This window comes from Nyctereutes procyonoides, unplaced genomic scaffold (assembly GCF_905146905.1).
Source record: "Nyctereutes procyonoides isolate TBG_1078 unplaced genomic scaffold, NYPRO_anot_genome, whole genome shotgun sequence".
Taxonomy (NCBI): Eukaryota; Metazoa; Chordata; class Mammalia; order Carnivora; family Canidae; genus Nyctereutes; species Nyctereutes procyonoides.
The window spans coordinates 62,127,628-62,153,618 of NW_026575126.1; the positions used below are offsets into that span (position 1 = coordinate 62,127,628).

General features: G+C 58.7%; 1 protein-coding gene across 2 annotated transcripts in view; it reads right to left on the reverse strand.

Annotated features, from left to right (window-relative positions):
- Positions 1-1,404: 1,404 nt before the first annotated feature.
- Positions 1,405-25,991, reverse strand: part of ADAP1 (ArfGAP with dual PH domains 1) — a 52,337-nt gene continuing 27,750 nt past the window's right edge. For both annotated transcript variants that reach the window (XM_055339782.1, XM_055339783.1), the window contains exons 2-11: positions 25,725-25,855; positions 21,585-21,676; positions 17,270-17,352; positions 10,908-11,020; positions 10,237-10,383; positions 3,115-3,198; positions 2,858-2,920; positions 2,337-2,408; positions 1,936-2,164; positions 1,405-1,856 (exon numbers count right to left, since the gene is read on the reverse strand). In XM_055339782.1, coding sequence (XP_055195757.1) covers positions 1,828-1,856; positions 1,936-2,164; positions 2,337-2,408; positions 2,858-2,920; positions 3,115-3,198; positions 10,237-10,383; positions 10,908-11,020; positions 17,270-17,352; positions 21,585-21,676; positions 25,725-25,855 — 1,043 coding nt within the window. In that variant the 3' untranslated portion in view covers positions 1,405-1,827. The remainder of the gene's footprint in view (positions 1,857-1,935; positions 2,165-2,336; positions 2,409-2,857; positions 2,921-3,114; positions 3,199-10,236; positions 10,384-10,907; positions 11,021-17,269; positions 17,353-21,584; positions 21,677-25,724; positions 25,856-25,991) is intronic.

The window sequence follows — 25,991 nt, forward strand, 5'->3', positions numbered from 1 at the left end:
TCCCTCCCGGGGGGACAACTCTGAGGCCGTGCACCCGACCCCGCTTTCCCTGTGAGCCCTGCCGCGTTTCATGCAGTTGTGAACGGTGCTGTCACTTTCTGGAACCACAGCATCCCTTTGTAGCCGGGCGGGCCGTGTGTTCCCCACGTCTCCACTGCAGAGCACGAGGGAGACGGACCCCAGAAGCACAAGCAGCCCGCCACGCCGAGGTGTGTGAGGTAAGCACAGTGACTACCCTTGCTGAGCTGTGAGCTTCCACCGTAGAGAAATTCTTCTGCCAGTGCTAAAATGTTTCTTTAAATGTTAATGTCTTGGGCACAGCACCCTTGTGTCTGGGTAGAGAGGGTCTAGAAAACCAATCCCCGAGAACTTGTGACTAGGGCTGCTCCCCACGGGGACCGGTGCTCCGGGGGGACCTCCAGGTTTTCAGTTCCACCCAGAATGAGACCTCCTGCCTCTGAGGCTTGAATTTCCTTGACTAGAAGAGGGTAAGACAGACCAGCGATTGTGGGTGGTAGTGTGTGTCTTGGCTGGGGAGGACGCACCTGCTTGGAGGGGGTGGGGCCTCCAGGACTTGGCCTGGGGCCCTGGGTGACCCTGTGACGGTCCTCACACCCCCGGCCCAGCTGTCAGCCTTTGCTTGGCAGAGTCAGGGCTGAGATGGGGGTGATGGGGAGCTCGTGTTCCTCTCTTGACTTGCAGCTGCCCCACCCCAGTCCAGGTTTACATGAGTCTGAGCAGGGGAGCCCTGTGCTCAGGTATAGCAGGGAGTTGGGTGCCCTTCTCCTAGGGGTGTCCCCACTTCCTGGCATATCTGTGAGGCCAGCAGCTAGGTCCTCCTGGGGACCCAGAGCCCCCACCCCAGCCTGTGACATACACAAGAGGCCGCTCACTTCAGGATAGGACCTGCCTTGGGGACACCCTCCTGGTCTTCCCAAGGACCAATCCAGGGCTGCCTTAGGGGATGGGAAGAGGGCTGGGGGGCCACCCAGATCACCCGGCAGGTACCCCTCATCTAAAAACACTGTTCCCCCCCCCCAAGCCCCCCAAGGGTGGACAGAGCCAGGGGCACCTGGGGAGGAGGCTCAGTGGCTGTAAGTACTGGCTGGCCAGCAGCATGCTGGGTCCTGTGGGGGCCACTCTATCTTCCAAGGGCTCGGTGGCCACAAGGTCAGGCCAGTGGAGCGGGGCAGCAGACAGGAGCTGACCCTCCATCCTCCCTCCTGATCTAGGCATGTGGGGCCCAGCCGGCAGGCAGTCCTGAGGCCATGGCATGTGGGAGCCACAGCTCAGGGGGTACCTCTGAGCCCAGAACCCTCATGCACGTGCCAGGTCAGCTGCTTGAGGGGGAGGACGGTGTCCCCCATGCTAGCACCCAGGACCCCACGACTGACACACAGCAGGTGCTCAATAAATACTTGTTGAAGGGGACTTGGAGGAGAGGAGGCATGCAGGCCGCCCACTGTCCCCATAGCCCGACCTCCCGCTCAGGGGCAGGGTCCCGCTCAGGTGGCAGGGGAGTCGGTGAGGGGCTGCCGGGCTGCCCGGAGCCAGGCCCGGGCCTCAGGAAGGGTGGTCCAGTGGGCAGGGAGGGGGCGGGGACGGCAGCACGGTGGGGTCAGAGGCCGGTGGCCTGCAGCGAGTGTCCAGAGAAACAGGTCCTAGTGGCTAAAGCTCAGGCCCCACCTGGCCGTGTGTGGGGCTGCCCCTTAGCGCAGGGCCCGGACGCCGGTTCCTCCATCTGCCGGCCCTCCAGGCTGGCCGCTGCCTCCTCGATGGACACTTCCAGCGAGTCCAGCTCCCTCGGGCCTCCAGAACCACCTCTTGTTAGGGTTTATGCTTGAAGTGGGCTTCCACTGGAAAAGAACAGCATCCAGCCGTGTCACAGCCACATGGGAGGTTGGGGCTCCCTCCCCAGCCCCCACCTGCACTTACCTGCGTACTCCTGGGGTAGCATGGGCCTGTCCACCACCTTCCGAAAAGCTTCCACCCAGGCCCGCTGCTCCGTCTCTGTCTCGCAGGCCAGCAGGAACCTCCGTTCCGGCGTGACGATGGTGATGCCGTGTGGCCAGTGATGGCCCTGGGTGGACGGTGGGAGCCCGTCCAGCACCGTGTAGCCGCTCTCTCTGCTGCCGATGAAGACTTCCCCACGAGCGAAGGCATCCTGTGGGCGGGTCCTGTGAGTCTGGACCCCCGAGATCCAGCCCTCCCTCCTGCTCCTCGTCCCCACAGCCCATGGGCAGCAAACGTGGGCCTGCCACTCTTCTCAGCGTTGTGGGGGAGGAGACGTCCCCCTGCGAGGGGCCCCGCTGATCCCAGCCCAGACCCGCCCTTACCAGGGGATCTTTGAAGTACATGAGCCTCCGGTCATCCATGGTGAACCAGCGCTTCCGGAAGCCTTCCGTCTGCTGCGGGTCAGAGAGCGCCGGGTGCCGGCCAGTCAGCCTGAGGAACACGAACTCCCCCTCACCCCCCACGTACGCTCATTCATCCTGCTTCACGCTTCCTGCGGGCTGTCCGCCCGGGGCCGCACCAGGGCCTTTGCGCTGGTCGTTCCTCCCATGGTGGGGTCCTCCCCTGCCCTCCGCACCGCTTCCTCCTCGCCACTCCTCCCTGGGGGCAGTTAGAGCCCCGCCTGGGCTGCAGGGGCAATCGTGTGTGCTGCACACAGGTGGCCGATGCAGAGGGCCAGAGCGCTACAGTCCCGGGCCATCCGCACCAATGGGACCTGTTAGAAGTACCCAAGGACACCCTGAGTCCTCGCCCGGGGCGCTGCAGGCGCTCTGACCCTCCAAGGCCACCCCAGACCCTGGTGGCCAGGACAGTGATCTCCGTGGAGGCTGCCGGTCAGACCCACCTTGGGCCCGGTTTTCTCCATGTAGCCTTCCTTCAGGTAGTTCCGGGACAGCTTGGGCACCAGCTAGGGCAGAAGATGGGCTCAGGCTGGGGCCCTCCCCGACGGGCCCCCTCCCCCCTTTCTCGCTGCCCCTGGGCCAAGAGGTCCCAGGATAAAGGAGGGGGGTGTGTGGGAGCCCTTGGCCCGCCCTCCGCCCACCACCCCAGGCTAGCGGGGTACCCCTCATCCCCCAGCAGGTACAAGGAGCCGCCACTCACATCGGCATCACTGGCCCCTGGGAACGCCACCTGCAGGTAGTGGAAGCGGGCTGCACGGAGCGCATTGAACCAGTCCACGATCTCCTGTGGGTGGGAGCAGGTATGGGCCTCGGCCCCGGGGCTGGCCGCCAGCAGGGCCGTGAGCTCTGCCTCCCTTGGACTGTCCAGATCCCGCCCCCCCCCACTGTGTGCCGGGGAAGGGCTGCCGTGAGCACAGGCGGGAGCGTGGGCGTATGCTGCAGGCCGGCCCCGGGGTGGCTGGGGGCCTGGGAGCGGGCCGTGCTATGGCCAGCCGGCCCCCAGGCCCTGATGTAGCTTGGGCACGGGTGGCTTTTCTCCTCTCAGATGGGGCTATTTTTACAAACAGCACATGTTGCCCAGAGTGAGGCTCATCTATTTTTAAATCCACCCAGAGCTGCTGCCTCCAATCTTCAAGTGCGGCTCTACGTGAGCCAAAGTCCCTCACTGGACAGGGTAGACCCGCAGCCCCTACCTCTCCTTGCTGCCCTGCCCCCCACTCCAGGGACCCCTACCCACCGGATGCTGGACTCTGCCCCAACCCTGGCTGACCCAAATAGCTCCTTCCCCTGCCAACACCTGGCCATTGCCGGCCACAGGGCACCTGCACGCCAGTTAGGGCTCCCGTGCTGCCCACAGGGGTCACTCTATGCCCACCTGGACCACAGCCACAATTCCTCCTCTGCCAACCCACCTGCTGCACACCCCACAAGTTGCTGACCACACCTTGTCACCAGACCTGTCCCCTTGGGCTGGCCCAGTGCTGCAGTGTCTCCTTCTGCACTGTCTTCCCCGCCTGGTGCACAGGACTCCCAATCCAGGCAGTGACTTACACTCTGGGCCCTGCCCTCACCACTGTGCTCTCCAGTCTCCCCACAACCCCTGGGGCCAGGCCTCCCACCTCCCTCAGGACTCCTTCAGATCATTGAAACCATGGTAACTGGAAGGGTCACCAGCAGTTCAAGTTGGGCTGTGACACCTTCCCAACGAACCACTGCATCTCCAATAAAGATAGAAGTCCACAGCATGGCCGCAGGCCCTGCAGGCTCTGCCCTTCCTTTCCTGCCAGCCTCCACCTTGTCAGTGCTCAGATATGTTCTGTTGCATTTGGCCACAAGGCCTTTGCACATGCCACTCCAGCACCTGTCTTTACCCTTGGGATGCAGTACCCCCCCCCCGCCCCATTATTCACAGTCACTGTTCCCAGCACTCAGTACAGGTGAGATTTTAGTCACTTGTCGCTGATCCATGCCTGTATCTACTGGCAAACTGCAATCACTCACTGAGGGTGGAACCATGTCAAACAGGCTTACCTGTGTCCAGGCACAGGGCCCAGCCCACAGCAGGTGTCCACAACCCTCTTTGAGGGAAGGAGGCCCATTGGGGACTCAGGCCAGCAGAGCGTCATGCTACACATACAGAAGGGCCCTGGGCTCAAACTCCCAAGGAAAGTGGAGGTTTCCGGATAAAGCTAAAGATTGGCCCACGTGCTTTGATTCATGTCTTGCCTAGAACCTGTTAATACCACATAACAGTGCATGCAGTCTTCCAAAACCAGATCATGAAGAAACAGAAAATTTGAACACGCCAATTACTAGTAACAAAATGGAATCCATAATCAAAGAACTCACAACACACAAAAGTCCAGGACCAGATGGCTTCACTAGTGAATTTTACCAAACATTTTTAAAAATGTTAATAACTATTCCCAAACTATTGCAAAAAAACTGAATCTGGAAGCTTTTCTTCTTTCTATGAGGCAAGCATTATCCTGATAGCAAAGCAGACAAATGCACTATGAAAAAAGCTACAGGCCATGCAAAATTTTGCATCCATGAGGATGTAAAAATCCTGAACAAAATACCAGCAAACTGAATCCAACAATATGGTTGAAAGGATCATTCACCCCTAGCAAGTAGCTTCCAGGGATGCAAGCAAGGATGGCACAACATTCACAAACCAGTCAACGGGATACGTCCTATAAACAAAAGGTTTAGGAACTGTATGATCATCTCAACGTATGAAGAAAAAGCAAAGGAAAGCATTTGACAAAATACAACATCTGTTCACGATAAAAACAAAGTGAGGTTCGATAGGCCATGTTGACCTGATAAAGCCTTATCATGGGACAAACCTACAGCTGACCTCACACACCCTGGGGAACAACTGAGCACTTTCCCCCTCAGACCAGGAACAAGGATGAGATGAAAGAACAGTAGTAACTGAAGCCATATGGAGAAATGAGGATCTCAGGAAAGGTTTGTAACTCTCCTGTATAGGATTTAAAAGACTCATGCTTTTAAACAAAAAAGTAATCAAAAATTAAAAGCTACCATTACTAAACTTGTTTGTATTTGCAAATCTTATTTTATACTTACATTAGGAAATAGTACATTTAAAAGAATGATTATATCTTGGAGCACAGAGTGTGTAAAGATGTAATACTTTGACATTGACAACCAAAAAGGTGTGTACACACAGCTGTGAAGGAGAAGGTTTCTGCATGTTACTGAAATCAAACTGTAAAATCAATGGGACGCCTGGGTGGCTCAATGGTTGAGCATCTGCCTTTGGCTCAGGTTGTGACCCCAGGGGTCCTGGGATCCAGTCTCACAACAGGCCCTCCATGGGTGGCCTGCTTCTCCCTCTGCCTATGTCTCTGCCTCTCTCTGTAGTCTCTCGTGAATAAATAAATAAAATCTTAAAAATAAATAAACTATAAAATTGATTTAGAAAGTTATAAATTTAGTATGCTAAATGTAATCCCCATGGCAACCACAAACAAAAGAGCTATAGAATATACACAAAAGGAATTAGGAGGGAATTTAAACATTTCACTAAAAAACTAAACACAGAAGGAGACAGGAACGCAGGAAACAAGGGAGAAAAAAGCCGTAGGCCACACACAACACAAAACGCACTGGACAGGAGGAAGCCCCTCCTCACCAGCGTTCCCTTTAAAGGTAAACGAAAGAGCCTCTCCAGTCAACACAGAGAACGGCAGGCAGGATGGATAAAAACACGTGCTGCGACCACTGGCTGTCTAGAGAGACTCAGCTGAGATCTAAAGACACAGCAGGTTGAGAGTCACGATGGGAACACACGTTACGTGCAGACAGTCCCCAGGAGACAGCTGGTTCCACCAACATCACACAAACAGACTAAGTCAGGAAAAGGTCACAAGGGATGAGGAGGGACAGTACATGTGAGTAAAATCCTCAATACAGCAGGAAGATCTAACAATTACAAGCATTTATGCACCTGAGCACAGACCATTAAAACATAAGAAGCAAAACCCACAGAACTAAAGGGACTAGCCAGCCTAGAATAACAGCTGGAGACAGTGATGCTGCACTCAGAGTGATGCAAGAAACACGGACAGGAGTAAGGACACGGAGGACTTGCCCCAGCAACCAACCCCGTCCAACCAGACGGTCCACCCAATTAGGATGGCACACGCGTTCCCCCCCGGTGCCCACTGGACGTTGTACTGTCGTATGGGATCGACCACACGTGAGGCCTCAGGTAAGTCTTCATAGATTTTAAAAGGTAGGCTACATACAAAATATCCTCTCTGGCCACAACAGGATGGAGTTAGAAGTCAACACACACAAAAAAACAAACATTCACAACATCACGGAAATTTAACACACTTTTAAACACGCAGTGGAAACCAAAGAGGAAATCACCAGGGAAATTAGAAATGAAATGAAATTCGATGAAGGAAAACAGAACGCCACGCCAGAACACGGGGTGTAGCCACGGTGCTGCTAACAGGGAAATCTGTAACTCTACGTGCTGGCGTTAAAATCCAGAAGGAAAGGATGTCAAACCAACAACCGATCTACAACTGAAGGAGCTAGACGAGAAACTGAACAAACTAAACCCAAAGCTGGCAGAAGGGAAGAAGTCATAAACACTGGAGCAGAGATCAATGAAATAAAAGAGAACCACGAGAGAAAATAAATGAAACCAGAAGTCAGTTCTTCAAAAAGATTGATGGATCGGCAGTCCTCGAGCTGGATGGACTAAGAAATAGACTCAAGTCACTAGAATCAGACACAAAGTCGGGGACGCCACTCCCAGAACTAAAAAGGTCTAGGAGAGGGTTCAGTGAACAGCTGTATGCCAACAACGGGGTGACCTAGATGAAGTGGGCAAATTCCCGGAAAGAGAAAACCCACCGAGACTAAATCACAAAGACGTGGACCATCTGAAGAGGCCTATGAACGAGGAAGGAGATGGGATCAGACATCGGAAATTCCCAACCAAGAAAAGCCCTGGCCCTGATGGCTTTACTGGTGAATTCTCCACCTTTAATGACCAACACCAATCCCCTCCAAGCTTTGCAAGAGAACTGAGGAGGAGGGAGCGCCTCCCAACTCTTTCTGTGCGGTGTTCTGTATTTCACCCAGCATAACCTGGATACCAAAGCCAGACAGAAATACAAGACAGCCACAGACCAGTATCCCTTGTGAACACAGATGCAAAAATCCTCAAGAAACAGAGAAAATCATTCCCTTGATAAGACATGTCTATTGACATTCCTATTGGTAGGAAGGAACAGAGATTCTCTCTGTTACTATGCCTCTATACTAGTAAGTTGGTTGAGTAATAAATGTGAGGCCTTTCAGCTGAGCTGCTGCTGTGTCCTGATTTGTGAAGTACTGAATTCCCCCTCCTGTCAGATCTCACGTAGCACCGTCTGATAGAACTTTCTGCAGTGATAGAAATGGCCCTTGACAACGAAGTATTTAAAGTGTGGCTAGGGGATGCCTGTGTGGCTCTGTCTGCTAAGCGTCTGCCTTTAGCTCAGGTCTTGACAGGGAGTCAGCATGTCTCCCTCTCTCTGCTCCTCCCCCTGCTCATGTGCTTTCTCTCAAATAAAATCTTTAAAAAAAAAATCCTCAAGAAAATACTAGCACACAGAGTTCAGCAGCATATTAAGGAACATACACCATGACAAAGTGTGATTTATCCCTGAAATGCAAGGGATGTTCAACATGGGAATGGATGAGTGTAATATATCACAGCAGAATGAAGGAAGAACAAACCACGTGATCATCTCAGTTGATGCATAACACATATTTGACAAAATTCATTTGGAATATCTGGGAACCCAAGTAGCTAAAGAATTCTAAAAAAGAACAAAACTGGAGGAATCGCAATTCTAATTTCAAAACTTATTACAAAGTCACAGTCTAAATAACATGGCACTGGCATAAAGGCAGACATAGACCAGAATAGAAGACAGCCCAGAAATGGGTCAAATGATTTTTTTGAGAAAGGGTGCCAACACCATTCAATGAAGAAAGAACAGTCTTTAAAAAAAAAAAGATTATTCATTTACTCATGAGAGACAGAGAGAGAGAGAGAGAGGCAGAGACACAGGCAGAGGGAGAAGCAGGCTCCATGCAGGAACCCCGATGTGGGACTTGATCCCGGGACTCCAGGATCACCCCCTGGGCTGAAGGCAGATGCTAAGCCGCTGAACCACCCAGGGATCCCCAGAAAGAACAACAAATGGTGCTAGGAAAACTGGATAGCCACATGAAAAAGAATGAAGTTGGACTCTTCTCTCATACCACATATAAAAATTAACTCAGTGGAGGGGCACCTGGGTGGCTCCTTTGGCTCAGGTCATGATCACGGGGGGGGGGGGCTGGGATCAAACCCCCATCAGGCTCCCTGCTCAGTGCCATCTGAGGCTGCCCTCTTCACCCACCCACCCCCATGCTCTATCTCTTTTGTCTCTCAAGTAAATAAAATATTTTTAAAAATTAACTCAATGGATCAAGGACCTAAATGTAAAACCTGAACAATAAATATCTTAGAGGAAAACACAAGGCAGAAGCTTCATGGCATTGGATATGGTGATGATTTTGTTGATCTGACACCACAGGCATAGGCAACAAAAGAAAAAGAGAAATTGGACTTCATGAAAATTCTGAAATTTTGTGCTTCCGGGGACACTATCCACAGAGTGAAAGGCAACCCACAGGATGGGAGAAAATGTTTTCAAGTCATGTATCTGATAAAGGCTTAATATCCAGAATATATAGAGAAGCCCTAAAACACAACACCAGAAAAAACAACCCAAATCCAAAATGAGCAAAATGGGACCTGAATAGGCCTTTCTCTGAAGACATACAAAGTGGTCAAGCAGGACATGAAAAGATGCTCAACATCCCTCATCATCAGGGATACGCAAATCTGCACCAAAATGAGATAGCACCTCACACACAGAATGGCTAAAATCAGAACCCAGAAACAGGTGTTGGCGAGGATGTGAAAAATGAGAACCCTCATGCCCGGTTGGTGGGAATGCAAACTGTGAAACTGCTGTGGACGACAGTGGGGAGGGTCCCCAAAAAAGTAATTTCCACGTGATCCCACAATTCCACATCTGGCTATATAATCAGAAGAATTGAATGTAGGATCTGAGAGATTTGTCCCCCCAACTTCATAGCAGCATCCTTCGTGACAGCCAGCCCGTGGAAGCAACCCGACTGTCCATCAGGGTAGGAACAGATAAACACAATGTGGTCCATACACACAACAGCCTTTGGAAGGAACTGGACACCTGCTACCGTGGGGACACGCCCTGAGGATGTGAGGTCGAGTGACACAAGCCAGACCAGAATGCACACGGGGACACCATGCACACGAGGTCCTGGCATCGTCAGACTCACAGACAGAGCAGACAGTGGGCGCAGCCGGGGGTCAGTGTGTCATGGGGACAGAATGTTCTGGAGCTTGATGGGGGGACGGCGGCACAATGAATGTACCCAGTACCTCAGAACCATATCTCAAACATTGCGAAAATGATGAATTTGATGCGTATTTTAGTGATAAAAGATTGAGAGGTGGTCGCCAGACGTGTGTCTGAAGTGCAGACACATTTCGCCCTTTACAGCCCAGCTCTGAAGGTAGAAATGGACGCACCAAAGCAATGAGGAGGAGGGGCCACCAGTGGACATAAGGACGGACCCAGAGGGGCTGCTGGGCACCCCCTCCCCTGCACCCTTAACCTACAGAGGCTCTGGGTGTGAGTGGGTGGGGCGGCCCAGCTCCCCACCCCTGCCAAGCAGCCCGAGAACGCACCTTCCCATCTTCATGGTAGACAAAGATGTTGCGGGTGCTGTTGTCCTTCAGGTAGGTGACCTGCAGGCCGTGGGGGTGGCCGATCTTGGCTGGCTGGAAGGTGGCGTTCAGATGCTCGATCTTCATGACGGCCTTGGGCTCCTTGGCCTGGAAGCAGGGGTGGGCCTGTCAGTGCTGGCTGTGCTGTGTGGCTTGGGGTAAGTTACTAACCTTCTCTGGGCCTGGGCCTCCTGACCTGTATGTCCAAATTAACAGCAGTCCCCTCCCTGGGGATGAGGAGGGCGAGTGTTCAACTCCTAGGCAGACCCCTTCTCTGTCTGGTGTGCCCCCATCCCTGCCAGCCTGGCTTTCCTCTCCGCCCCAGGGGCTGGCTCGCCGTCCTGCGATGCCCTCTGGCTCTGTGGGTCATGGGGGCGTGCTCTGACCTGGAGCTGGTCTGGGGAGGGGCAGGCCCCGGTGGGCCACAGGGTCTTCCCAACCTGCCTGGCCGCCCCTCTCAGGTCGGGGACAGCCCAGCGGGGAAGGGCTTCTCATCTCTTTTCCCACCATGACCGACCCAGGCCTGGCCCCAGGAAGCCACTGTGATCAAGGGGTGGGCGGATGGGGATCCCCACAGGAGGGGGCAGCTGGGGACAGCACGCCCCCCTCTGCAGGCCCTGGGCCAGACTCACATCGTTTCTGTTGAAATACTTCAGGGAACCTTCTCGTTCCGTCAGCACAAACTTCCTGCTTAAAAACTGCCCGTTGTCCCGGCCGCGCTTCCAGAGAAAGCCTTCTCGGTACCCTGGGGAGAAAGGGTGCAGGTCAGAGGGTCAGGGCGCGGAGGCCATCATTCCGACTCGCAGAAAGGGTGCAGGTGGCAGGACACCAGCCAGCCATCCGGTCTGCGGCCAGGGGTCTTGGTGGCCTCAGGGCTGCAAAGCATGGTGGGTGCAGCCAGACTCACCCGTGGTGCCGGGACCCGGGGCCACCCCCTCCCCCACAGGCTGCCCACTGCTGCTTGCTCTTGGGGTGTTAACCTTTTTCTTTCTGGAGGCGCAATAAACACACGTGGGGGGGTGCAGTGTGCTACCCTGTGTGCAGGGTCCTGCACGCACCTGGAGCATGCACCTGTGCGGCCACCCTGGGTGGGGGCGGAGGAGCCGAACAGGAGCAGACCAGGGCACCCTGGGTGGGGGCGGAGGAGCCGAACAGGAGCAGACCAGGGCACCCTGGGTGGGGGTGGAGGAGCAGAGCAGGGCGCCCGCTCAGGGACCCTGAGTCCTCAGGACAGGAGGGTCTGCGGACGGGCGGGCATCCTGCGTCGTCCAGGTGGGCCTGAGGTCACAAGGGCCCTCGCACAGGGGAGGCAGCAGGAGAATGACCACGGAAACAGGAGTGGAAGACGCGGGGAGGAGCCAGCCCTGCTCCCACCTTCACTGCAGCCCCCGACCCTCGGGACGGTCAGTCTGTCATTTTAAGGCACAAATTTTGCAGCCAGTTGTTCCGGCAGTGGTAGGAAGGGAATGCTTCCTGGTGACTTCCACCTGTCCCGTCCCTTCCCGTCCCTGGGTGCGATGCCCGCCCTAGGACCCTGTGCCCAGTGAGCCGGGCCCCGTGCAGCCTGTGCCTGGCTGTAGAGTCCGCTGCCGCCGGGCCCGCAGCTCCTTCCTCTCCTGCCCAGTGGGCGGCCCTCACGCTCAAGCCCCTTGGCGCGATTCACGGGGGTTTGCTGGTCACAGGCAGGGTCTGCGGGTTCCTACACAAGCCGCCCGACGGTCTCTGCTGTCCTGGGTTTCGGGGCTCTCCCTGTGCAGTGCCACCCGGGGCCGCCCGTGACGGGAGGGGGGGCCAGGGCGGCAGGTGGGGCCCACCATTTGTCCTCTCAGCCGCCCGTGGAGCTGGGACCCTGGCAGCTGCGCCCCCTGTCCCCGCCCCCCCGTGGCCCTGGCAGGCCGCTCCCTGACGGCACGGAGACACGGACTATCTTCTCTGTTCTTGAGTCATGCAGCCCTAAGAAGGCGGCAGCCCGGCGTCGGGAGGGGGCAGCTGGTGCCGCTCAGTCTGTCGCGGGCCAGCGCCAGATGGGGCCTCTCCCCTCTGCTCCCACTCAGAGGTCCCTGAGTCTCTTCTCTCGGAGCCTGTGTCCCCGGACTCCCTGCGCACAGCGCCACTGTGTCCCCAAGCACACACTGGGCCGCGTGAGCGCTCAACCCAGGGCGAAGCTGGAAGTCCACTTGCCTGCAGGTCAGCCAGGCCGCAAACACAGGGAAGCACCCTAGTGCGGCTTCTGCGCCCCGGCAGCTGGAGTGGTGACATTTGCAAGGAGGGTCCCCACCAGCACCCCTGCGCGTCGCCCATGACAAGGCCCCGGCTGAGCACTTCACCCACATGATCCCATTCCAGCCCCAGAAGGACTTCCGAGTTGTTATCCTCATGGTACAGAAGGGGAGGCTGAGGCAGGGAGACGGCAAGGTCCTGGTCCAAGGTCACCTGGCCACCAAGCGCTGACCTTCTGCAGGCTGCCCGCCTGCCTTGCCCACCCGGCCCAGCAGGTGGCAGCAGCGCCTCAAGACGTGCCGGGCGCGGGGCTCAGAGGGGTGGGAGGCGGCTCAGCATCCACCCCGTTCCCACTGGATGGAGGGACCGGCTGGCCCCAAGCCCGTCTGGCTCCTGCGCCCTGTGCTGCCCGACAGCCAGCCGCCAGGACGCCTAATTTCAGGCACCGCAACAGCAGCAGCAATATTTTCGGACGCGCGCTGGCCGGGCTCCCTGACTTGGCCTCAGCAGCAGGACGGCTGTTTGGCGCTCGGCCTGAAGCGGGCGGCCTGCCCGTGTTCGCACCCGGCCTCCGCCGTGAGGTGCGCCTGCCGGCCCTGGCCTGGGGCGGCTCCCACCCACCACACCCAGGGCCTGCCATGCTCGCAGTTTCCAGACCCCTGCAGACTCCAGGGCTCTGAGCTGTCGTGGCATCTACGCTGGCTCGGGGGATCTGTGCTGCTCCACCCTTCCCCACGCCCCTGCCCACCGCACCCCTGCGAGAGGGGGATCCCGCAGCACACACAGCAGGATGGAGCCCAGGGGTGCCCTCCTGACATGCACGCCTGGAGCTCAGCTGTGCCAGGGGACTGTTTTCTCCCAAAGGACTGACCAGTCCTGGGGCAGAGGCCAGATGGTTCACCCAGCATTTGCTGAGTGCCTATTGTGTGCCCACCCCTACCGTGTGCTGGGCCCTAGCACGAGCCAGCACCCACTGTGTGCCAGGCCCCACCCTGTGCTGGCTCTGACACCACCGGCCTGGAAGCTGGGAGAGCCAGTGCAGCCCCCGGGGCCTACGCGCTGCCTCCTCGCGGAAGCCCCGTGGATGGCCTGGAGGAAGCACACACAGGATCCTCAGCACCATCGGTGGTGACGGGACCCCACTGCCCACCCACCGGAACGGCCAAACCAAGCCACAAAAACTGACGGTCCCAAGTGCAGGCAGGCACACGGCCTGCAGGACAGGGCGGTCGGTCTGGAAACAGCTTGTTTAAATTGACGAGGAGGTGCCATCTGCTTCTCACATGACCCGGAGAGAACGAAAGCCTGCGCACAGCGTTCAGGGGTCTTGAACTGGACACAACCCAACGTCCCCCGGCTGGGGAACTCCTCTGCGCACCAACACCACTCTGCGCCCAGGAAGGGGCGACCTCGGGTGAATGGACAGAACCAGGCCCAACAGGTGCCACGCAGCTGGATTCGTGGATGACACTGGAAGAAGTGCGAGGCTGGGCCACGGGGCAGAGTGGGGCCCACAGAACGGGACTGTCACCCACCTGCCTTTGTCACAGCTCATAGAACTGTCCCCCACCTGGGGCACGGGGCTCGCAGCTGGACTGCAGCTTATGTGAATAGGTGACATGTTGATTTCTTGACAGGAGCAGGGACACGCGGCCTCGCTCTGGGGGCAGTAGGGCTTACCAGGTGGCCCGGGCTGGGTGCTCTGTGGCCAGACCCCGGGTGGCCCTCCCAAGGCAGGAGATGGGCCCCCAGGCCATGTGGCTTCTGCCAGGGGAGGCCCGGAGGAAAGGTGTCCTCCAGGCACGGAGCCAGGACCTGGCTCTACTCCCCCAGAGGCTGACGTGAGGGCCCGGCCTCACCTCCTTTGTCACTCCCTCCCTGCTACCCCAGCCCCTCGCTGGGGGCCTGGCACAACCTTCTGCATGGCCAACCCCACATGCCCCACACCCCGATCCCCACACAGAGGATGCTGCAGGAAGTGGCCAACAGTCCCGAGTCCAGTGGGGGCTGGGGAGGGGCACACAGGCCAAACCCCACAAATGCCCTCAGTCCACTGGACGCGCACAAGCCACCCCAGGGATGCCCACTGGGTGCCCTGCACCTGACACCAGTTCATGCTTCCAGTGACAACCCCACACTGAGTACCGTGTCCTCCCTGCTACACAGAAGGGGAACGGAGGCACAGGGCTGGGCTCTGACACGCAGGGAGGCCCCAGCCCTCAGCCCCCAGCCCCCCAGCTCTGCTCGCCCTGTGACAGGACAACAGTGGGGCGGGGCGGCAGCTCTGGGACCAGCCCTGCTTTGCACAGAGGGGAGGCGGTGGGATGGGGGCCGAAGCCCCGGCAGGAAGTGCCGTGTCTGTCGGTGACTGGGGGCAGCCTGGCGGCCTGGCCCTCGGGACAACAGGGGGGCATTGTCCACCCCGTGAAAGGCGGCCATTGAGGCTGTGGCTCAGGGTGGGGCGTGGCAAGGGGCGGGAGCCAGGAGCAGCTGTCACCCGGGTTACCCGTGAGCCGGGGTGGCACAGGTGGAGGCGCCTTATCTGCACACACTCGTGACCCTGGCCGAGGGCAGGGAACGCCAGGCTCTGTGGCCTCCTCATCCCCCCTCCCTGACACGGGGTCACGCCTGGCCTGTCTGCACTCGGATGCCTGGGCACTGACCCGAGGGGAGCCAGCAGGTAGCTCCGCACGCAGGTGGCCGCGGTCGGGTCCTCAGAGCCGGACAGTCCCCTTGCACCACAGCACTAACCCCCTTCCCGGCGGCCTCACGAGGGCCCCGCGGCCCCGCAATGCCGTCTGGGGCCGCACGTGCCAACCACTCCAGGCCTGACACCTCTGAGGGGTGTTGGTCAGCTTTTCCGGTCAGGGTCCCTCGGGCAGGGTCTGCCTGGCGTCTCCTCAGGGCCGGGGCGAGGCTTTGCATTTTCCGGCAGGAATGCCATGGCAGCCACGCCGTCCGGGCACCGGTGCCTCGTCCACAGCAGGGGAAGCAGGTCTGACAGCTTCTCCGCCAGCCAGGCCCGTTTCCTCCACCCCATCCACGCCCAGGGGAGGACATGCTGAGACGTGCAAATCCTGCCCCCCCCCCCCCAGCTTCCACGGCTATTGGCGTCCAGTGTGGCCCAGGCCACCCCTGCTCTGTGGGAGCCTTTGCCTGCTGACGGTCCCTTTCGCCCCGTTTCTTCCTGGTGATCAGTGGACCTCTTCTGTCGGTAGGGCTGAGCCCTGACCTGCGCCCTGTGGCCTATCTTGCTGCCCTCACGTCCAGCTTTGGTGCCTGGCATCCCCCAGACAACTGTGTTCTCCCCCCCAGGAGGCCCCGGGTGCGGCTGGGGGGCTGCACCCCAATCACCCTCCAAGCCCCAGCCCCCTGCAGGTCCCTGCAGCCCTGCAGACCCATGGGGGTCGCAGCCGCCAGCCTGGGCATTGTGTGGCTCCCGGGGCCAGGGCCTTTCCCGAGCCTGAGGTGTCGGTCTCCCTTCCTCCCTGTCGGAGGGGCCAGACTTCTGCGTTGGCGTGGCCAGGTGGGCGTGTCATCCCCTGAGCCTGAGAAAGTGCGCCTGTGGCAGGAAGTGCCCCCGGGAATCCCCTGGCGCTCCTCACATGGCTGGGGGAGGAGGCCTCAGAGGAACCGCAGGGCCAGGGACACCTCCGGGGTCGCCAGCCCTCAGGTGCACCTGCTCCCCCACCCCGACACTGGGGCTGGTGATAGGGGACTCGGAGGTGCTGGGGGCCTGCTCCCTCCATCTCAGCAGGGGCCTGCACAGGCTCTAGGTTTAGGGGCACCTGGCCGGCCAGGCCTCAGAGGCTGTGGGGTGTGGGGCCCCTGGATGTCCTTCCTCCTGGGAGACCCAGGAGGGCATGTGGGGGGCACTGGGGAGGCCTATGCAGTGAGGTGAGATTTAGAGGCTGTGTGGGGCCATGGTCCGGGCTCCCTGGGTCCCTAGTGGGGTCCTAGTGCACTGGGCTCCCCCCTGTGTGACAGCTTGGTGAGGGCCTCAGTGCAGGCAAGTGGGATGGGGGCCTCTGCTCCTTCTGCCGGCCCTGGAGAGGCTGATGGAGAAGCCGCCGTCTATACAGCAGTGGCCTTCAAGGCCCCCGGCTCGGGGCCTGCTAACATGCCCTCCTGTAGTCCCCCTGCCCCTGGCCTGATGTCTCACACACACCCAAGAGGAAGCACGGCCAGTGGCACCGGGAGCTAGGAGGAATGGGTTCTGTGGGGGACCCTGGGCCTGAGACAGGGATACACTTTTTGGCAGGAAGGACCCCAGCTTGTCATTGGCTGTTACCACCTCCTGAGCTCCACGTGGCAGGAGGCAGAGGGAGAGACTCGCTGTCGCGGACTGAGTGCCTGGGGTGGACCCAAACATACCCGCAGTGGAGAGGTCTGTCGGTGTTGTTGCCCCACACGCACCCCCACTTCTGGAACCCAGACCCAACTTTTTCCTGGGAGGGCCGCTCCAGGTCCCAGAGGCAGGCCCAAGTCCCACCTTCCCACCTGGGCCGAGGCCTCTGGTCCTATCGCGCCCCACCTGCTCACCCCACACACAGCCCAGCGCAGCCCTGCTGTCCCCATGGCACCAGCCTTGTCTGAGCTACGGCTGCCCGGGCGCGGGGCCTGAGCACCTGACACCAGCCGAGACCAATGAGTTGTCCTCCAGATCCGAAATTTGTCGCCAGTGCCAGGAGTGGGCAGGAGGGGCCCAGAGACTGAGAGCTAGGGACAGAGGGACAGAGAGACAGGGACAGAGAGACAGGGGGCTGGGCCTTACCTGCGGAGTAGGGCTCCTGCTTGTCGGGGTGTGTGAACTCCTGCCGTTCGTACTTGGCCCGGATCCACTGCTCCCGCAGGAGTCTGGGGAAGAGAGTGAGCATCGTGCTGAGCCCGACCGCGGGGCTCACGGAGGCTCCTGGAACCCCGTGGGCACAGGCCCCTGAAGGAACCCGTGTCCACCGCCTCCAGAAGGCAGGGTGGAAGGGCCACCAGCTTTGATTTTTAAATCATTTGCTAATCAGATAGTTTTACCACTAATACCTCCCCTTCAAAAAAAAAAATTAGCTCTGGGACACCTGGTGGTTCTGTTAGTTTGGCGCCTGACTTGGTTTCAGGTCAGGTCGTCATCTTAGGGCCATGAGATCGAGGGCCACATCCAGCTCTGTGCTCAGCGTGGAGTCTGCTCGGGACTCTCTCCCTCTGCCCCTCTGCCTGCTTGTGCTCTAAAATAAATAAACAATTCTTTTTTTTTTAAGATTTTATTTATTTATTTGAGAGAAAAGGAGCAGGAGTGGGGCAGGGGCAGAGGGAGAAGCAGACTCCCCGCTGAGCAGGGAGCCCAATGCAGGACTTGATCCTGGGACTATGACCTGAGCTGAAGGCGATGCTTCACCATCTGAGCCTGAGCCACCCAGGTGCCTGATAAATAAATCTTTTAAAAATACATGTAAAAAAAAATTAGTTCTAGGGGCATCTGGTGGGTTCAGCCAGTGGAGCATGCAACTCTTGATCTTAGGGTCATAAGTTCAAGCCCCATGTTGGGGGTAGAAATGATTAAAATAAACTTTAAAAAAAATTAGCTCCAATTCATGTATCAGCAAATGTGGCCACGGAAAGCATCAAAAACAGAGGTCCAAGTCTCTCCCGAGGCTGTACCGCCATTACCCCAAAGAGGACCCCCGTGACCTGGCCCCCAGCCACAGCCCACTGCCGCGTGGACACTGCGCGTACACAGAATCGGGCGGGGTGTGTGGCCATCTGTGCTGGACGTCCTGCATGGAGCACTTGGCCTGGGTGCCTCGTCCCTGAGGCTCCCAGCAGTAGCAGGAGGAAGCTGGGGAGCAGGCGCCCGGGGGAGTCCCCACCCTGCCCAGCAGAGCTCTCCCAAGCCACTCAGCCACCCGGGGCCCCGGCAAGGCCAGGGTGCACCCTTCCCCAGCTGCTGAGGCCATCTGGCCAGCCTCCTATACCAGGGAAAACCAGCACCCAAGGGGGTTCCCACTATGCACCAAGCCTCATGACGAGGGAGGCCCACACTCCCGTCTGACGCTGCTCCTGAAATCGAAGACCTGCCTGTGCTCTCAGGAACTTGGGGGAGACAGGCCTCAGGGCTCCTCCACTGGTGCCAGGGCCCTCGGGGTTAACATGGGTGCCCCCCCCCCCTGCAACCCAGAGCAAATGCAGAGCTGGATGTGTGCCGGACGGACTGCCACGGCCTGGAGCAGGGGGCCGGGGGCAGCCAGGTGTGCAGGGTGACCACCTCTGGGAGACCCCACCCTACCCTGCCCAGCCCTGGAACGCCCCGCTCTGCCCCCACTCAGGGTGGGCCTCCCACCTTCCCACAGCCCATCGGGGCATCCCTAGCACCGGGCAGGCAGCACACTTCCTTCCGCCCCGAGGCTGGTGCGAGCTGGGGGCACACCCGTGGAACCCCCTGCAGGAGCGTGGCTGTCTGCGGGCTCATCCACCACGTCGGGGTGCTGGTGTCGGACCGCCGCTCCCGACCACCCTGCTGCCCTGGTCCTGTCAGCCACAGAGTCCTACGCTCAGGTCCCTCTGCCCAGAGGGCTGGGCCTGGCCTCTCCCTCCTGGGGAGGTGACTGCCCTTGGGGCCTGCTTCCCCTCCCGCAGGGTGGGCAGCTCACCAGGCAGTGTCGCTCTCTTCCTTTGCACCATGGGGAAACTGAGGACCCAGGCACGGCTGCCGTCCCCACCTGCCTGTGCCCTCTGAACTCCCCAAGGCAAAGCCGGACCTCCTATCATTTAATCTGCCTGATTTCTGGCCCGGTTATGGGTTGAATTGCATCCACCACCCCAAAATTATGTTGGAATCCTAACCACCAGCACCTTACAGATGGGCCCATTCAGAAGGAAGATGGTTGTGGACTAACGCGTCACAATGCATCAGGCTGGAGTGGGGCGCCCCCAGAGAGGGGGTCTGGACACAGGACAGCCGTGTGCAAGCCCAGGAGGGGGCTCAGGAGACGCGCCCCGCACATCCCGATGGCCAGCCTCCAGGAGGTGAGCTGACCTGGCCGGGGTTTTGTCCCTGCCCCGTCCAGCTGGGAACCCTGCCCACTGAGGGCTTGGGGGCACCTTAGGGGCACCTTTGGGCTCTGGCCTTCTTTCCGGGCCCCCAAGAGGGAAGCAGAGGGCTGGCTTACAGCAGAAGCAAAACTGGGAGGAGCCCTGCGGACTTTCTTCCTGCAGAGGCAGGGCTGAACCCGAGGGCGGGGGGCAGACACAGGAAGGGGGCCCACGCCCGCCTCTCTCTGAGTCACTGCCTGACGTGAGTGTGACCTCATCCCCAGGTCTTCTGAGCACCGTTCCTCGTGGCCTCCTCGTGGACTTGCCTGTGAACTCCAAGCCCCAGACGGGAGGCTGGGGAGGGGGCACACATCCCCTGGTTCCTCCTCAGGACACCCTGAGGCTGCTGCACCCCCATCCTGCAAGGGGCCCTGCTCCTAGGTGGGGATGCTGCACCCTACAGTTTACCGAGTGATTCAAACCATGCCCCTTGCCACCACACCACACTGCACCCCACAGTCTACATGGGATCCGCAGCCTGCCCCCAACCACACCCCACAGTGAGCTGAGTGTGTTGGCCACCACTCCTCGCTGGTCTCATGGCTGCCTGGTCAGGTTGCCCTGTGAGGGGCTGGGACCCCACCCCTGCAGGCATCTGCACCCCCCTGGGCCTCAGGGGCGTGGCCTGGGCAGGCCTGAGTGCCTCCCAAGGATGGGGATGGTGGCAGGCTCAGCTCCCACAAACTTCACCTAGCAGAGGCTTCTGGAAGGCAAGGCCTGCCTGGGGTCAGCTTGCTCCCTCCCAGGATGCCCCGTCACCTGGACAGGGAGTGGTGGAGGCAGGGATGGTCTCTGCGAGCATGTTACAGGGACCAGGGAACGGAGGAACCTGCCAGGCATCCTGTGACAAGGACACAGCCTGCGGCCAGTCTGTCCCTTGTCATACACTCAGAAGGGAGATACAGGGCACGCATGCAAATAAGCAGACCACAGAGCAGCCTGCAGCTGAAGTGAAAATCCCAACAGCTGCTGGGCCTTGATGATTCATATCAAGATGGCCAGGCAGGGCCTCGGGCTCCAGATTCCCCGTGGGCCTAGAAGTGGCTGGGCAGGGGGGCTCAGGATGTGACCGGTACCTGCCCAGGGGCGGGGGGGGTCTCTGGCAATGGTTCTTGTCCCCAGAGACCCTGTGGCCATCAGCAGCATGTCCCCGGACAGGTCCCCCCCCCTCCTTTCCAAGTAAGGGAAGTTTGCCCCAGGCAGGTGGCTGAGAGCAGGTCTCCCACCTGCCTGCCTGGGATTGGGAACTCCCAGAGGAGACCCCACATCCCAAGTCTTAGTTTCAGCTCATCTGCTGGGATCTGTGTCACCCTAAGAAATTCACCCAACCCCTCTGGGCCCTGGGAGCACCCTTGTCAAAAGAGAACTGTCATCTCCAAGCCGTGGCTGCGCCACTGTGGACAGCGGCCAGCAGAGGCAGGCCAGTTGGGGGGTTTGAGTGATGCCCAAGGGGCCCGTCCTGCCCTGGGAGCACAGAGGGACATGGCATCCTGGGGGGCGGTGCCCAGGGAGGCAGGGGGTTCAGGGAGGTCGAGAAATGCTGAGAGAAGGCAGCCCTGGTGGCTCAGCGGTTTAGCGCCGCCTTCAGCCCAGGGCCTGATCCTAGAGACCCTGGATCGAGTCCCATGTCGGGCTTCCTGCATGGAGCCTGCTTCTCCCTCTGCCTGTGTCTCTGTCTCTCTCTCTCTTTCTGTGTCTCTCATGAATAAATAAATAAAATCTTTAAAAAAAAAAAAAAGAAATGCTGGGAGAAGGGGAGCCTGGATGGGGTGGACACCCCCCGGACCTTCTCAACATCCTCCTCTGACCACCTGGGGGCACTTGAGGCCCCCGAAGATGCATGTGGAGACCCACAGTGAGGCCTCACTGCCCTCCCTCCAGCCACCGGCCACCACCCCATCACCAGGCTTGGGGACTCGGCCATCCTCCCCCGCTCTGGGGGTGGCAGCCAGTGCCCAGCGGGTCCTCCCAACTCCAGCCCCTGAGAGAACCCCGCTGTGACTTACTGACAGTCGGAAAACGTGGGCCGGTAGTAGAAGGGAGGCACTTTGGACTCGTATGTGTCCCTCGCAACGTCGTTCCCGTGGGAGGCCATGAACTGCAGAGGAAGGACGGGGTCAGTGCTCCTGGAGGCCAAGGCCTAGGGCAGGGGCTGGCTGACCCCAGAGCCCTGGTGGCCCCCAGCCCCTCCTGTCCCAGGGGAAGCAGTCCACAACAGCCACAGAGACAGCACCTCCAGTTCCACAGCAGGTGGAAGGGGCCCTGGAGAGGGTGGCAGAGATCCTGGGCCCTCCTCGTGTCCCCCGGGGCTGCAGAGCTGTCCCTCTGCTCGAGGTGCCCCATCCTCATCTCAGGTGAGGCCCGCTCTCCACTCATCTGGCCCAGGCCCAGCAGGCAGCCCTTGAGTACTAGACACAGTGAGGGCCCGGGGCAGCGAAGGGTGGGCGGCAGGGGTCAGGAACCTGGAGCAGACTACTTACACAAGCAGTGGGGGAGCAGCAGGTGCAAAGGACCTGGGGGCAGTGGGAGCCCGGCATGTGGGAGGAGATGCCCGGGCTGGTGCAGAGATCGGGCAGCAGGGAGTGCACGCGGCCTGGAGGGCGAAGAGGGCGGAGGAGATTCCTTCCGCTCCACTCCTGCCTCCTTCCCGATGCCCTGGCGGAAAGCCTTTCTTCTAAAGACACTGAGCTTTGAGGACTATCAGGTCGTGACCAAGGCCGACCCAAGTGGGTCAACCGGAAAAAGAGACCAACAGTAAGGCTGGTACCAAATTAGAATTCCAAAATCAGCTGCTCTTCTATCTAAAACATCAGTCAAGAACTAGGCAAAATACGAAGGACCAGCCTCATGAGAAATGTTCAGTCTCCACAAAGACAAAACAGACGCGTTCTGAGGGATGCACAAGAAACTCTGCCCAGAGAGATGCATGTTCTCCTGATGTCCGTCTGTGTCATCTTTGAAGTTGTCAAACAAGGCAAAACAAAACAGGGATAGGATTTTTTAAGGCTAGCAATGGTTATAAAGTTCATTTTAAAAATTAACAAGCAAAAACGTTCCAGAAAATTCTGCAAAGACTCTTCCTACCAGATATTAAAACCTGATAGTGACCAGAAAGCCTAATCAATCCAACCAATACAAGGTCCAGAAATAGATCCAGGAAGTTCTAATATTCGATATTAGATTTAATAGGATGGATGGGGGGAGGGATGTCCATTCGTGTCAGCAGTGGGGGCAGGAAACTGTGAAACCATCAGACAAAGTGCATTTGGACACGAACTTTCAGTCAAAAAAGCTCCAGTTGAATTAAAGATGTGATTTCCAAAACTAAACAGTAAAAGTAGTAGATAAAAACCATGGTATAATTTAAAAAATAATTTTAGGAACATATGGGAGGAAATCTTTGTGACTTTGGACGAAGAAATGGTTTCTTAGATGTGATCCCCAAAGCACAAACAAAAGAAAAAAATGGAACTTCATCAAAACTAAAAACGTATGTGCTTCAAAGGATGCCGTCGAGGGCGCGCAAACGTTACGCTGAATGAAAGAACCCGGACGCTAAAGGCCACAGTGTGTGGCTGTCTTCACACGAAGCGGCCAGAAGGGGTGACGCCCAAGGTGGGACGCAGCCCAGCAGGGACAGGAGGACGTCTCCTCGGAGGTGATGGGAACACCCTGGAACCAGACACCAGTGGTGGCTGCACAAACCCAGGAATGCGATCAATGCCACGGGACTGCTCACTTCAAAACGGTGGAGTCGTGACTTTCACCTCAGGAATTAAACCTAGAGCTCCTGAAGAATATCAACCGCACTTGGAGCATTTCGAACATTTTATTTAAGAAGGAAAGTTGAAAGATCCCTCACAGAAGGAGAAACGCTACTTGCAAATACCGTATCTGACGAGGTGCTCGTGTCCAGAATATATGAAGGACTCCAAGTCAAAGCTCCTGGCTCAAGAATAAAAAGACAACCCGTGTTTAAAATCAGTGAAGGATCTGAATGGACATTTGTCCAAAGAACACACACGAGTGGCCGACAGACATATGAAAAGATGCTCACATCACTCATTATTCGGGAAACGCAAGTCAACCCCACAGCGAGAGACCACCTGCAGCCCTGAGGGTGACCCGGCCCGGAGGCCAGCAGGGCAGCACGTTGGGGGGACCGGAACAGTCATGCACGGCCAGTGGGCACGTGCCCCGGTGACCAGCAGGTCCCTTCCGACACGGCCGTGCCACCCAGTCCAGGAGAGGCCACTCCAGCCCCCGCCCCGAGAGCTCGCCCACACTGTTCCCAGCGGCAGCATTCACGGGAGCTGCCAGTGAGATGACCCCAGGCCTGGGCTGGACGGGCGGGTGCGTAAGCCGATGTGGTCCGTCCACACAGCGGGAATTACTCTGCGATAGAGGGGTGTGTGGCGTGGACACCTGCCACCTCGTGGGTGAAGCCCGGACACGCGGTGCTCCCTGGGGGGGAGTCACAGAGAGCACGGGGGGACATGGGAGCAGTGACCTGACCCGTCCGGAGGAGCGCATCCATTGGAACAGAAAGCAGACTCCCTGCTTCCCGCGGGGGCTGGGGAGGTGGTCATTTGGGGGAAATATTCCAAGATCAGGCAGGGGGGATGGCTGCGCGGCCAGGCGACGTGGTGAAACCGATGGGCCACAGCCTCGCCCGGGAACTGCCTGCGGTGTGAACTCTACCTCGGTGATGCCGCGATGAGTCAGACCAGGCCTGGGGCCAAGCGGGACCATCTACACACCCTAGAACCCCTGAAACCACAGAAGACTGACAAATTTGACTACATCAAAGTAAATAAGTTTCCACTGCAAAAACCACCTCGAGCAAAGTGAAAAGACAACCCAGAAAAAAACGTCTCCTACTACCACCTCGGAGGGTTAGATCCCCAAATATAGAAGAACACGAGAAAGCGGAAGCGCCGACGTGCGCCCGCGAGGGGCCAAGGCCGCGCATGGCAAGGCGGACGAGACAGCACAAGAGACTCCAGACCACGGCCTGGGATGCCCGGGGTCACTCAAGACCCAGAAATGCTGCATGAAGACCCCATGGGGATGCGGCCGGGAAGGACCTGGGGCCAGAGTGCAGGGGTGCAGCAGAGGCCTTCAGATGCAGACTGGGGGGCCCAGAAGCCGCCGGGGAGGGAAATGGAGCCAAATCTGTGAGAAATTACAGACGTGTGGCCTCGGACCCGCAGGGATGAGGCTTCCAAGAGCCACCACTGGCCCTGCAGGGGCACAGGTGCACCTGCCTGGCGGCCACTGTCCCTCAAATCACCTGGTCCACTGAATAAGGACTCTCCATGAGAGGGCTCACTGTGCATTGTGGGGGGGATGCCATGGGGGACCCACACGGTCACCGGCTCCCCGCGTGCACGTGGCTCTTGACCAAAACACAGCCTCGGGGAAGCATCCAGGTCCTTGTGCACAGATAGGCGGGCAGACAGAACAAGGCCCAGCCATATGGTGGATGTTACCTTCTCGTAAAAAGGAGCGGAGCCCTGACCCACCAGAACCTGGGTGACCCTGGACGGGGTGGGGGGGGGGCACTCAGTGAGAGAAGCAGACGCAGGGCCACCTGCTGGCCCTTTCATGGAAGTGCCCACGACGGGCAGAGCGGTGGGGACACACAGCACAGGAGCATCCTCCGGCCTGTGCACCAGACGGCTAAGCGCACGGGTTCTCTCACAGGTGGAAATGTCCTAAAAGTGACTTCAGTGTCATTGGCCCCTAAACACACCAAAGACTGCTGAGATGTGCGCTTCCAACAGGCAAACTGGAGGCCAAGGGCACAGGACACAAAGGTCCTTTTGACCCCGCCTGGCCCCCGGCCCTCACTCTCTGCCCTCTCACCCTCACCCATCCCCCCTCCCCATCCCATCCCTCCTGCCTCTCTCCCCACCCCTCCTACAACCCCTGTCTTCCCCCTGCCCCTCCCGCTCCCCTACCCTATCCCTCCCAACTCCCCCCCCTTGCAGTGTTAGTCCCAGTCAGGAGTCTGGAGCAAGGGTAAAGGGACCTTCAGGGTGTCTGACCGGGGGGCCAGGCCCAGGACACCCAGGTGGCAGCAGGACTACAGGGGATCCTCCCACTCACGGCCACCCCCACCCCACCCCCTCGCAGGCCCATACCTCCACTTGGGCCTCCTCCCAGGCATCCAGGCGGACAGACTTCACCTTGCTGACCTGGGGGATATTCCGGTGGATTCCGGAGCAGCTGAGACAGATGAACACCCCCAGGGTGTAGGAAGCCCAATCAGGATCTGAAAGGCAAAGGCCAGATGTCTGCTCAGGGAGGCTCCGACCCAGGGAATGGAGCAGGGCCGGGACTCTCGCCTCTGTCTGCCCATCCCTGCAAAGGGAGGCTGGCAAGGAGATCCCTGAGGCTCACGGGCTCTG